Source organism: Rhyacophila brunnea, unplaced genomic scaffold, assembly GCF_057557595.1.
Source record: "Rhyacophila brunnea isolate RB1 unplaced genomic scaffold, BYU_Rbru_1.0 scaffold_20, whole genome shotgun sequence".
In the NCBI taxonomy this organism is placed as follows: domain Eukaryota; kingdom Metazoa; phylum Arthropoda; class Insecta; order Trichoptera; family Rhyacophilidae; genus Rhyacophila; species Rhyacophila brunnea.
This window is the reverse complement of record NW_028232860.1, coordinates 32,496,669-32,509,881: the sequence shown is the minus strand read 5'-3', so window position 1 is coordinate 32,509,881 and position 13,213 is coordinate 32,496,669. Positions and strand designations below refer to the sequence as shown.

General features: G+C 36.0%; 1 protein-coding gene across 2 annotated transcripts in view; it reads left to right on the top strand.

The window, feature by feature from the left end:
- Coq6 (ubiquinone biosynthesis protein COQ6, mitochondrial) overlaps positions 1-2,437 on the top strand; it is an 89,359-nt gene extending 86,922 nt beyond the window's left edge. The window contains exons 9-10 of one of the 2 annotated variants that reach the window (XR_015070820.1): positions 1,374-1,519; positions 2,028-2,437. Coding sequence is in view for 1 of the 2 variants with exons in the window: in XM_085948358.1 (XP_085804484.1) it covers positions 1,374-1,403 (30 nt within the window). In the remaining variant the exon portion in view is untranslated. Of the gene's footprint in view, positions 1-1,373; positions 1,716-2,027 lie in introns of those variants that run through there. The other variant, XM_085948358.1, reaches the window with a different exon arrangement.
- The last annotated feature ends 10,776 nt before the right edge of the window (positions 2,438-13,213 follow it).

Genomic DNA, 13,213 nt, shown 5'->3' with positions numbered 1-13,213 from the left:
CCTACAGGTATCTATAGGTGAAATAAGTTTCATAATCATTGCAAAAGCCCTTCTGGTACTTTTGACGTAGATTAGATAAATATCTTCTGATTCAATTATCAGGATTACAATAATGAAAAATGAAAAATTGTCGGTTTAAAATGGTGCGTATTATTAATATGTGTGTCAGAATCGACTATTCGGGCGTATCATAATAAAGAGAGTGAGTCAAAATTCAATCTCGTCTTTTCTTTTATACCCGTACCTTCCGCACCGGTTTTACTCCGTCAAGGGGTAGGTACGATTCAAATTTATACAATTACATTTATGGTGCACTATAAACTCGAGATAAAGTTTTAGATCTAAATAATATTCCTACAACAAGTATAGGTTTGCAAGGTTTGAAATTTACCTGTTTAGGGTAACTTTTTTCAATTTGAAAATGATCTGTAGGGCTTAGTTGACAGATCTAAGAAATAATTTATATTTGTAAATTAACAGAATAATAATGTCCTCAGACTTACATTATTAGATTTTCGATTCTCGTAATTCCCTTATCTACTTTTTACAAAAGTAGGAACTAAATTCGTAAGTACTTTATTATAAGTAATTACATTAATTTATTATTTAAATTTAGTGTGCACAGCCGATACTCACAATATCCAATCATTAGATTTTAATTACGACGTTATCTGATATCATATTTTATTTATTTAAGATGTTTTACAAAGAAATTTCAAATTCTTTCACGTAAACAAAATTCGATTTTATATAATACAAAAATGGATTGGTTATGAATTAACATTTGTTTACAACATTTAGCTAATGATATCACATAAGTCGTTAACATGTTATTGTTTATTTTTTTAACCTTAATTCTAGACATTTTAATTACTCACATTTTTCTTACAAGACCGTTTGGTCTACCTGAAAGAAATCATCCATAGTTCACTCTGAGTGGCTGTAAGTCGCTCAGACTGTACTACGGGACTTATCACATGTTTATTTTAGCTTCGTCTCGAGGTAGGCCGCACAGTTTCACACAAAATGGACATTTACGATCGGACTGAAATAGTTGTGACGTCACAAAATCGTCGCAAGAAATGCCGGCTGAAGGCGCGTACATTTCGTGGCCATGTCACCAGCCTAACCTAACCTAAACTAACCCAATCTAACAAATAATCCAGTACATCGGGTATTTTCAAAATGTGTTTTCCGCCGTATTCCTCATAACCGAACTGTACCAAAGTATCTAATATAAATTTCAAAATGTTTCTAAAATGTCAAAACACAGATTCGACCATAAGTTCAACAACTGGACTTATATTTGATTTATTAGTTATTAATAACATAATAATTATCAATGAAATAAATGTGTTTTTTTCTATTTGCAGAAAGCAATAATGAATCACGCCATGACATGATGAGGTCAGTGAAAGGAGAGAGCGTCTATAACATATTTGTGTTAAAGCATCTGCGTAAATATTAATAAACCATCATGTTTACATTGTCATCTTAGTGTAAGGCGGTTCGCACACAGGTAATTAATTCACAATTCAAAAAAAAACTCCTATGAATGTCTGAAACATTGGACCCATGTACAGTTTCCATTAATTTTAATCAAATTTACATGAGTTGATCGATGTAATGTACGAAATAGCAATATGTAGTAAACTTATTCCTCATAATTATGTTACAATTTATGATTATGTACATAAATTTAATGATGATCAGGACTGGTTTCGTCTACCGTAAAGTGGGGTGACTTTGATCGATTTTGATTTTATATTTACGATATTTTGAAAACCGACTATAGGAATAGACTGAAAAAATAATGTAAATATTGCATTATAAATACCAACCGAATAATAATATTAAATTGAAATTTTAACGAATACGTATTGAAATAAAAAATAAAATGTACCCTATCAAAGTCACATCATGGGGTGGGGGCTACTTTGATACCTATTTTTTTTATGATTTCATTAGTTTATATGTGGAACAAACCCATCCCTATATTTAATTTTTTTTTTCAATTTTTTTTTCAGGAGTTACAAGCTACATTAAATAAAATAAAAATATGAAAACGTATTCTCAATCAAAAAAATGTACAGATTTGCTTTATAGCATTTATTCATCATGTTATCAAAAAAGTACAGGGTAAACAACAAAGATCTAGGAACATTTTTATACGAGACCAAAATTACAATACAAAATAACCAATAAAACTAAAAATAAAATAATTTGAACCTAGTTTTCTTTTGTACTGTCGCACCATCTTATTCTGAAATTAAAAACATGGAAATTAACACAAGAATATTCTTAAAATTTAGCAACTGCACCATCTTCAGTATAGGTATTAGGTGTGGGGGCGACTTTGATACCCCGTATCAATGACGCCCCATACTCTAAATCAGCATGTTACACAAAAGTGTACTTCACCTCAATAAATTTGAATTAAAAATATGAAAAAGAAATAGTGATATCACTATAGTATTTAAATAATCATTGGATTACTATGATGATAATAAAAGGGTACTCACATTTTATAGCTCTTCAAATAAGACACCAAATTCACCTTGATGTTTACGGATTCCGATATACAACAAATCGGACACTTAATTACCGCATTTGTAGTTTGACAGGTAGACCATAGATATATCTTTTAAAATAGACCGGTAACTTATAATTATACCGTTCCGGTGGGTACTGTGTTGCCAATTTCAAAATCATTTTCAAAGTATCAAAGTAGCCTCTCGATTTCAATGTCGCCCCATTTGACGGTATTTCTTTTTATTACACAATAACAATTCTTTTACTACCAGTTTTTTTATGAAATATCTGTTAATTGATATTGTTTGCATTCCTATTGATTGATTGATTTTCTCATAAATTACGTTACCTAAAAATCTTACCATGTCCGATCCTAATAAGATAATAATAATTTATGGCCCTCCACAGGATGGAGGTTTGTATTAACAAATTTTTGTTTTTACAAGAAACGGATGTTACCCAGCTAGACCATTAGGTCCATACTCTGACTCAAACACAAATTGAAAAACAATATGTGTACTTGCCAGACCCAGGATTCGAACCTGGGACCCACGACGTTATAAGCCGACACTTAAGCCGGGTTAATATTTAACTTCTGTCATTTTCGTTTTTAGCACAAGGTAATTTTTTCATATCATAATAGACATATTGTTGTGTTGACAATAATAATATGTATTATTTTAGTGCACTAATTTGTGGATGTCAACTTATGTTGTAATTGTTGAGTTGTGATTGCCTCGATTGTCTATGTGCGAGCCCTCTTAAATTTGAAATTCAGAGAATATTAAATACTTTTCTTACTAATTGTGTAGTTATTTATGTAAATAAAACGTCAGAAATCTAAATTTATGTGAGTTTCATTTTACTAGTACTTTGAATGCATAATTTTTCTAGTATCTATGGTACCGAGACCATAGAGACAGAGTTACAGAATTCTTGAGAAATTATGAGAAATCTACATTCCAATTTCTCCAGAATACTTTTATTGTGAATATTACAGATTTCATTTCTTTAATGGGATTCTAAAATTGCAAAATCTTTACCACATGTTTATTGTGAATATACTTAACACACAAATACAGTCGAACTTGGTTATTATGAGGAAGATGGGACCGACTGAATTTGCTCGTTATAAACATTACTCGCTATATCGTTACATAACATTTTTCGCGGCACGTTCTACTTAGGCATAGAACATAAAAAATCTGAAAACCATCGTAAAAATCCCCAAAACATGCATGGCATTCATAAACTACAAAAGAATTTGTTTATTGTAATGAAGTGCTGAGCCGCCGGCCCTGGTAGGTACCTACTGACTTCACAAAGCTTGGATTTTTTACATGCAATTTCAACCATATGCGTGGATACTTTGTCAATGTTGTCGGCAAAAACATCAATTGGGTACTTAGCCACTTAACTAGTGTCATAAACGTAGTCCGATCCCGGCGGCAACAGTCTAGTTAACTGCCCGGTCGGATTTTATTGCTTAGGACTGAAAATTTTGTTTTTAAACGATCGACACATTCACAGTTTTGCTCGGTATACCCGAGAAGTAGCCCGTTATAAAAGTGAATAAATGTATGGAGAAAATCATAAATTAAAATGTCAACGAATGTTTCCTCATTACATCCGAGATCTCGCTATTTCCGTGATCGTAATAACCAAGTTCGACTGTATAAACTGTTATTAATTTTATAGATTGAGTATTAATGATGGTTCGTATTAAATATAAATGCATTTCTCATATCATAAATGCATTTCTCAAAGAAAATTTTATGATTTTACCTGGTTTAAAGTGCCGCTCGAAAAATATTGAGAAACCAAAACCTCCACATATTATCTCCAACAGGACCATTTCTTGCACCCGTTTCCATTACCATTTCTTTTGTGGTCAGGCAAGTGGTGAAATTATTACCGCAGGTACCTCGTAGACTCTGTAGAGTTAGAAGAATCTGGATCTCTTAAGGGGCTCGTAAACGAGCCACTTTTTACGGCAATAGTAGTGTACGTTGCCGAAACTTTACATCTATTGCCCATGCTCTCTGGCAACATGGTTGGTCGATATATGTAATATCGAACACAATCGAAAATACGGCAATAATTGCTAGATAAATCTATTTCATTCTCGCTCTGCTTCATGTATGCGTCTCTGTTTGATCTTACCCCTAGCAACACTAAAAACATTATAGTGACAGCCGATTTGACAATACATTATCATAATTTTTCGCTGTGTCGTTATTAATATTATTATGGTGTTATTACTAATCGTCAATTCACACTACGTACAATGAATAAATGAACAAACCAAAGGGTATTGAAGCTTATTAACGAGGTTTATTTACGTCTTGAAATATGGAACGTGGAAGCTAAACTATATAATGATCAAAATATGAAAAGGCCAATTATCAAAGCTGCACAAACGTCTGGATCTGGAACAATGTAAGCAATCGAAGAGTTGAACACCCTGAATAAATACATTTAACTCCTGTATGAATCTCCAGTTGGCAAAAATCGAAAAGTGACTGGGAGTATAATAGTAATCAGTGTTGCTTTCTTCATAACGGTATCACTTTCTTTGTCTTCGCACTAATTGTATTTAACAAATACCTACTAAAAGTCAATTTTTGTCATTCTTGTAAAATTTTTAAATAAATAATTATCAATAATTAATTTCTGGTTTATATTACTTATTGTTTCACGTTTGTTTAATGGCCCACATGCTCAGCGTAGGTGAAAATTGAGTTTTTATTGTATTTTCAAACCATGATCCTGGATATTCCTTAAACGTTGTAGATAATCTATTTATATAATTTTGAAGCCTTATTATCCATTATATTTATTTTAAACATTTGATGACTGCATAAAGTATTTTTGTTACATAAAATAGTATTCTTTTAAACCTCTCGCTCTAATGTTTTAGAATATAGTAATATTTCAGTACATAAATGTGCAGTGGTGTTAAGATTTTTTAAATTTATTAATTTTCAAACGCATTTATAAAACCATCAGTATAATTTATGTCAACATTATTATAGTGAAATATTTACGATAAAAAATTATATTGATAATATCTATGATCCCAAATTTGACAAGAATTAGGCATTTTATTATTCAAAAAATGGGCAAGATTAACACATTTGAAGATAATTCTAAAGATACTTATTATAAGCTATGTCTTTGACCTATGTAAATATATATCTATGATTTAAACACAAAATCAAGTTCTATAATTCGCCGGTATTCGTATGTAAAATTCAATAGTCCGTCGCATGCCTATATCAGCTGTCCGCCGTCGTATTTAATGTTACTGAGGCATGGAACAACCTACCGGGACCAGCAATAATTTAAAAAAGCTGTAGCCCTCCATGAATCAAGATGATGAAATCTCGAAAACTGGGAACCGGAAGACTAAGTTCCATTAGAAGAATTGATTCAGAGAGCGACTGAAAACTCAGAACTAACGCGAAATGTTTTAGAAGAATGGATAGCGGAAAGTACTGATGGGTATGCGCCACTTCCGTCTGAAGACGAGCTCGTAAATACATCAAGAGGCTTGGATTCTGAGGATGAAGGCAATAATTGTGAACCGACTGCAGCTCATACAGTCAAATCAGAAGATGCACTAGCCGGGACTGACGCGTTACCATTAATATGATGACGCAGATTAAATGGGCAGTGTTGACCTGTGTGTCCCTGATAACTATCTTAGAAATAGAGAACATCAGTTGTTTATTCTCCCAAGGTGCAGAACCAACCTGCCACTGGTAATGCCAATTGGGAGGGCGATAACTATGTTCAACGAAATTGCTTCGGGTGTTGATATATTCCACCTACGTGAGGATGAGATAGGTGGACGTTATTTTTAAAATAGCGTCTGCTTAACTCATCCGGTGTACTTCCATGTACCTATCTAATTAATATTTTTGTATGTACATATTTCTACTGTTTAATAACTAGGGCCCGGATTTATATGCTAGTGCATGTTTTGTTAGGGTGTATGCACAGCTATGAGAGTTGCACAGAAATCTGTTTTGAAAGACACAGAATCCAAAAATAAAATTTTATTGTGCATATAAATGCATATTTGAGACATTAGTGCATATTTCATAAATAAATGCATATTTTAGAGCTTTTGAATGTATAACTTTAGTTTTTTTAAATTATTTTATCGAAATATAACTAAGTTAGGAAGGAAGAAAGTTTGGATGCACTTGCATTTTTAATGCCATCTCCGAGCTGTGGATTTATCAGTGGAAAAAGTGAAGTCAACTCGGGCACTATTATTTAAAGTTTGCCCAAGTGGACGTTGAGAGGTAATTTTCCGCATACAAACAAAATACTGACAGATACCTATGCGGAAAAATTTAATGCCAGAGCATTATATTGAAAAAAATAATGTAATTTTTTTTCGGGCGAAAAACAGAAAATAGTATGTAGGAATAGTTAAGTGTGTCGTTTTTGTTTTTAAGTTATGTTTGGTATACATTGCATTTATTATTCAATTATTTGTAGGTACTTGTGAAAAAACTATTTTGAAAATTGTAATTGATTAACTTAATATTCTTTTTTCTGTTTTTTGTTCTGATATCGTATTATGTTGAAAAATTATTAACTGTTTATTCGATTTTTTGTCAGTAATATTGGGTAAAGTGGGTATTTACAATTTTTTCCTACAAAAATGTCAATTTTTAACTGCATATTTCTTCGGTTTTAGTGCATATTTTATTGATTTTAAGTGCATATGTGCATGCATATAACCATGTTTTTTGTTGCATACAAATCCGGGCCCTATTAATAACATACTATCTATCTCTTTTTTATGTAATACTGTTTTATATTTCTTTGTTTCTAATAATGTCATGTTGTGAACGTCTTAAACTTATAATTTGTAACGTCCACAATATGTGAAAAAAAAATTTAATTGAATTGAATTGGGCAGAGGAAAATAATGCAACCTTCAACACATTCATCATGTTGCATAAATTATGAGATGACACAATCTTCCAACAATTTCAGAAAAAAACAAACAACACTGAACAAGTGTTTGTTAAGTGGTTTACTGTTTAATATGTACATATGTGGTTAATAAACTTAATTTGTAATTAATATGTATAATTTAATACATAATTATAAAGGAACGGCTCTCGACGATATGTCTGAGAAGAATTCTGCAGTTTTTTGGACATATTGTCAGGCGCGGACCGGACAACCTGGAGAGACTGGTAGTTTTGGGTAGCCTCCAGGGAAGGCGAAGCAGAGGAAGAGCATCTGCCCGATGGAGCGACCAAGTGAAAGAGCTGACTGGGGGCACCATCCATTCTGCCCTGAGAGAAGCGGAAGATCGAGAAGGATGGAAAGTCTTGGTCGCTCAAAGGATGGCGAAATTTAAATGTGGTCACGTTCCTCAGCCATGAGTGCACGACCAAGAGGAGAACAGAATACATAATTGATTTTGATCATAAAAGTAGTTGCTATAGATCTACCATCATAAATTGGCGTTTCAGCGAGGGCGCTAGTATGACATTGAGAATTTTACCATAACTAACAAAAAAATAGTAATTTATAATTTATTATTGGCAGTAGATTTCTGTACAAATATTATGCAATCCATAATTCGAGAAACATGTTGTAAAATTAAATGGCATTTATAACAAATTTATCCTCGATAAACAATTTTAGTTTCAAATTCGACCAGCTGCCAACTTACGATGGTAGATCTTTAGTAGGTACAAATTTCTCAATAAAAACTATTTTTACGAAATACCTACCTGTCTTAATTTTTACAATATTTTGTATTTATGCACTATAATCCGCCGTTTTCACTAATTGGACACTTGTCTGGTTTTCGGGGTGGCGGATTACTGAGAGAGTACTGTATAAGAAATAATTTACATGAATCATCTAGTGACGTCCCTAGGTAAAGTGTCGCCCCTATGCAGACTTTGAATACCATTTAGTCTCAAATGCTATGCAAAATAAATTGTTAGGAGCATACAATCTACTTAGGATTAGAGAATTTCTACTAAATCTACTCTCAAACAGCGATGGTTTTAGGTACATGGAGGTCTGAAGCGATGACTAGTATGGTGGCCCTCTTATATGTTTAAAACTAAGATGCCGGTACTTTCTAATGAAGTGACCTCATCTCAAATTCATAGAAAACAGCCACTGCTTTCAAAGGTTGTAATGTTCGTTCCTTCTTTTGCCGCCCCTAAGCAAAGCATGATCTGCGTACCCCTACAGGAAGTCTCTCGATAGCTTAGAGGCCAAAACACTCACCCGGATGGTCCAACTTTTTTCTAGATTTTTTTCTAAGGTATGTTTCTGAGATGTTTCAAAATTATGTTATTTAAATAATTTGAGAGTAGGTATCAGGTAGACGGGACACCATGCAATGGCAATCTCTCAAACAGCTGATATGAATCATTCTTGCCCATTTTTTGTTTAATTCATCATAATAATATTTAGTTAAGTGATTTCGAGTAGGTATACATAATTTTTTTCATTTTAAATTTATTTTAACACACTGGGCAGGGACGCAGCAAAATATTTTAGCGCCTGGGGCAATAACAAAAATGGGTTCCCTATGTCAGTGTTCTTCAACATTTTAACACCCGCGGCCCGGTGAACATAGGAGAAATATTTCACGGACCGGTAATAGCCAGAAATAATAACCATTATACCTAGATAGAATATTATTTATTAAATCTTATGTTTCAAAATTACAACTTTTGGTTAGTGCCACATCTGCTGCTGCTTCCTTGTAAGCAAATTTGATATACATGGTTACAGCACTGTTTCTGAGAGACGAAGCGCTGCATTAGGCTCCATTCGATTCCTCTGTTTGGTTTTTATTACTGACATAGATGAAAAATTCTTTTCACACAAATAGGAAGTCGAAAAAATTACCAATAACCTGATCTTTATAATTCAGAGATGGATATTCTTTATCAAAGGATATCCAAAATTGAGACAATGATTGCATTTTATATCTCGACACCAGAGTGACATCAGAAGATAGCTCAATCAGCTTTTCTTTCTCACAAGGATCAAGTCGGCATGATTTAATATCTTCCAAAAAGGGATTATTAATCCAGAGGTTAGAGTTCCGCCTTTACGTTGTCAGCTCCGAAAGGAGGGGGGGGCGTAGGATGATGCGCTGGACCCCCCCTGATGATGATGGAAGGTCACGGTGATCGTCTGCTGGCTTCTTCTTTCGGGGACATGCTTATGTTGATTGACAACGCGGAATTATTGGCGAAAACGGCGTTTTATTGTTCGGAATACAGTTACAGTAAAATTACAGCGTAGAAAATATTTAACAAAAATATTTAAAAAAAAAAATTAATTGGCGGGAGACGCTGGCGGCCGCGGCCGTCGTCTCGACGGAGAGTTCTTTCGTGCTTAGGGTAATGTGCTTACTAACTGGAACGCCTAGGCGACTTTATGGCCTATTCCCGTTATATCAAGTGCCTATCTCTAGTGAAGCATGGTTAAATGATTGGTGAGGCCCGGCCTCGGTGGTTTCGCGACCGAGCGAGGCCGGGTTGGTGATCTCATGGATTTGGTGTGGAGTAATTTTTAAAAAGCAGAGCAAACTTCTCGCTGGCGTCCGTCGATTTCTGGTTAGCTTGCATCTTCACTTTCTTCACTTCCGGTTTGCCGCCATTTCCTGGAAGAGCTCTGAGTATCGCGGTTCAGAGCTCTGCTTCTTGGCAGTTGGCCGGGGTGGGCTTCGGTCCTTGTTCGGCGGCGATTTCTTCCAGCTCTTCGGTTGTTGGCTGCTTATCGGCGATTATTCTTTCTTCTTGTTCTTCTCTTCTTCTGGTTTGGTGTTTCATCTGGATTTTTGCCGGGGCCGCATAGGCGGTGTTCCGCTGCTGCTTGGTAGTCTTTTAGGAAGACACGTTTTCTTACATCTTCGTAGCTTTCGCCGTCTGTTTCGTTCAGGGTTTCATTTGCATATGCGATGCAGTTCATCAGGTGTGTTACGGAGTATTCTGTTTTGTGTTGTATCAGTTCTTCGGTACATGCTCGGATCTGTTGTTCAAATTTGTTTAGGGATTCCGATTCCCTGAATCTTTGGGCTTGTTTGGCCATTTCCTCTTTGTAGAATTTATCGTAGTCGAAATCCGGTGGATCAGATGTTTCGGTTTCCGGGATCTCATCGATTTCTGTTATCGGGGTCTTTGGTCTTTCTGTTTCCGGGGTCTCTGCTGTTTCTGGGTCAGAGGTTTCGGCAGATTCGGACATCTGGGTCTCTGGTATTGCGGTTTCCGGGGTCCCAAGTGTTTCCGGTGTATCTGCTGTTGCAGTTTTGATTTCCGGGGTCTCTGTTTTTTCGGGTGTCGGGTTGACGACGGTGTCCACTTCCTGTGGCTCGTGAGCTCTGATCGGTGTGTGTGAGAGTTCGGCATAGGAGATGGTAAGATCAACTTTCGTAGAGGTCTCCATGTGATGTTTTGAGTCGTCTAGGTTTGTTTCGGTTTGGGTTTGAATTGTTCTCATCATGTTGCTTCGATTTGGGCTGAGGTGTGTGTTACTGCTCCTCCTCGGTATTTCGATGATGATTCTGTGGTGTAATGCGTGCTGTAGATTGTAGATCAGCCTCCCTCTGTCATTGTCCAGAAGTTGGACCAGGACAAGAGGCATTGGATGCCTGCTCCTGCCCCGTGTCATTCTCCGGACGCTGATGATCGGGAAGCCTCTGCGGAGTAGTTCATTGGTGATGTCCTCCGTGTTGATGCCGATCGGGAAGCCCCTGATAACGACGGATATTCGATCGTTTTCGTGTCCTGTGTATGTGACGGGGTATGCCTCCTTGCTTTGGGCACGAGATGGTGATCTGTAGTAGCGAGATTTTGATCTGTAGTGGTGCTTCGTGCTCGTGTTGGTCCATGTGTGTGATGTTGATCGTCGTGGCATGTGTGGTCTAGCGTTGTTCGTCCTCCAGGTGTGAGGTTGGTCGAGTTTGTCGGCGGGAAAAGCTGCCTCGGCCTGCTCCTGATAAGCCGTCAGGAGCAGGAAGTGCAGCGTCATGAGGTCCCGTAGTCTGGTCGGTTTGAATGCGGCGAGTCTGGTAATCTCTATGGTGATCTGCTCCATTGTGAAGTAGGTAGGTTGATCGTTTGGACACTTGCGGCGGTCGTAGCAAATAGGTAATTTGCTTGGTCGGCAGGTTGAAGCAAATAGGTAGTTTGCTTGGTCGGCGGATTGTAGCAAATAGGTAATTTGCTTGTTCATCGGATTGATGCAAGTAGGTAATTTGCTTGGTCGGCGGATTTCTGCGATGTATCTTCTAGATTATGCAGGGTGTCTTGTAGGTATATAGATCTCAGCTGGTATCGGAGCGCACAGAAAGGCGACTGCTTGATGGAGAGTTCGAAAACCGAATGACCCTTTTATGGGCTGGGATAGTATTAAAGTAGGTAATAATAATACACAAGAAATAATTCACAATTCTATCCCTGAAAAATGACAAAAAGAAAGCTTTTACACCCTATGTACCTGTCTTGCAGGTACATTGGGTCTCACATTTCAGACCTTTTCTAGGTACATGCTATGAAAAGGGGCTATGTGTTTCTTGGAATTATTATTACTGCATTTCTTTGCTTGATAGGTAGGTACATAATATTTTGAAATATCTAAACTACCTAGGTACAAAGAAATATTTTCACAAAATTAATACATAATTTTAAACTAAATACATTAGACATGGAATGGCTTGGAATGAATGAATTTATAGGTATTTAATTATTATTATGCATGACTTTAATATAAGTAGGTAAATGCTTTTAGGATGTTCTTTTTTATGCTAGGTCAATGATTTTTGTTTTATGCTTGGGGCGAATTTAATGACAAGGCTTCTGATAAAATTATTAATGCTGAGAAAGTAATTATTCTTAATACCCACGTATTCATGGAATAATACTTATTTAGTTTAGACTTTGTTGGCTAAGTTTCTAAAGGGTGACTATAAAAAATTCTTACATCTCAGCTTACGGGCTAAAAATTTGTCTCGCAGTCGATCTGCTCATGTTTGCATGAATCCACCCAATGATGATTCAGGCCTCATGGCCTTGGATCCTCTGAGGATGCCATGGTTTAGGCGGTAACAACGTGGATCTTAATTTTTAGAGAAATATTTATTAAAGTTTTCAGCTTTTAAATGTTGACTTATGATGGTGAATATGACTTTCTGGTTAATATCAGCAGCATTCAAAAATTCTCCCAGCATTTCATCTAGTGCGAATTCCCCGAATCCTGTAGCGATATAGTCGGTTGATAGCATGGAAAGCTTTTGCGAACCGGTAGTAAATTCTTGCAAACCAGCGCCGGTCCGCGGACCACCGGTTGAAGAACACTGCCATATGTAATTCAAAACGTGTTCCTACCGTGTTAATACAAATTACATACATCAATCCATCTGTTGAGAATACTTCCTTGCCCTTTCCGACCTTTGTCCTGAAGTTTTTCTGGGTTATATCACCAAAAAATTAAAGAGTCCGACACAAGTAAACCAGAGAGAACCTTTTTTCGAATCTGGAGCTCACTTCTGATAGAATCGTTTGAGACTCTCTGCATTTGCCTCCAGCAACATAGTTCAAATGCGTCTAGTCTTGTCGTTACTGTCCAGGTCTCTAGGGCATTTTATCTTCAAATAAGGAAAACGAGATCTTAC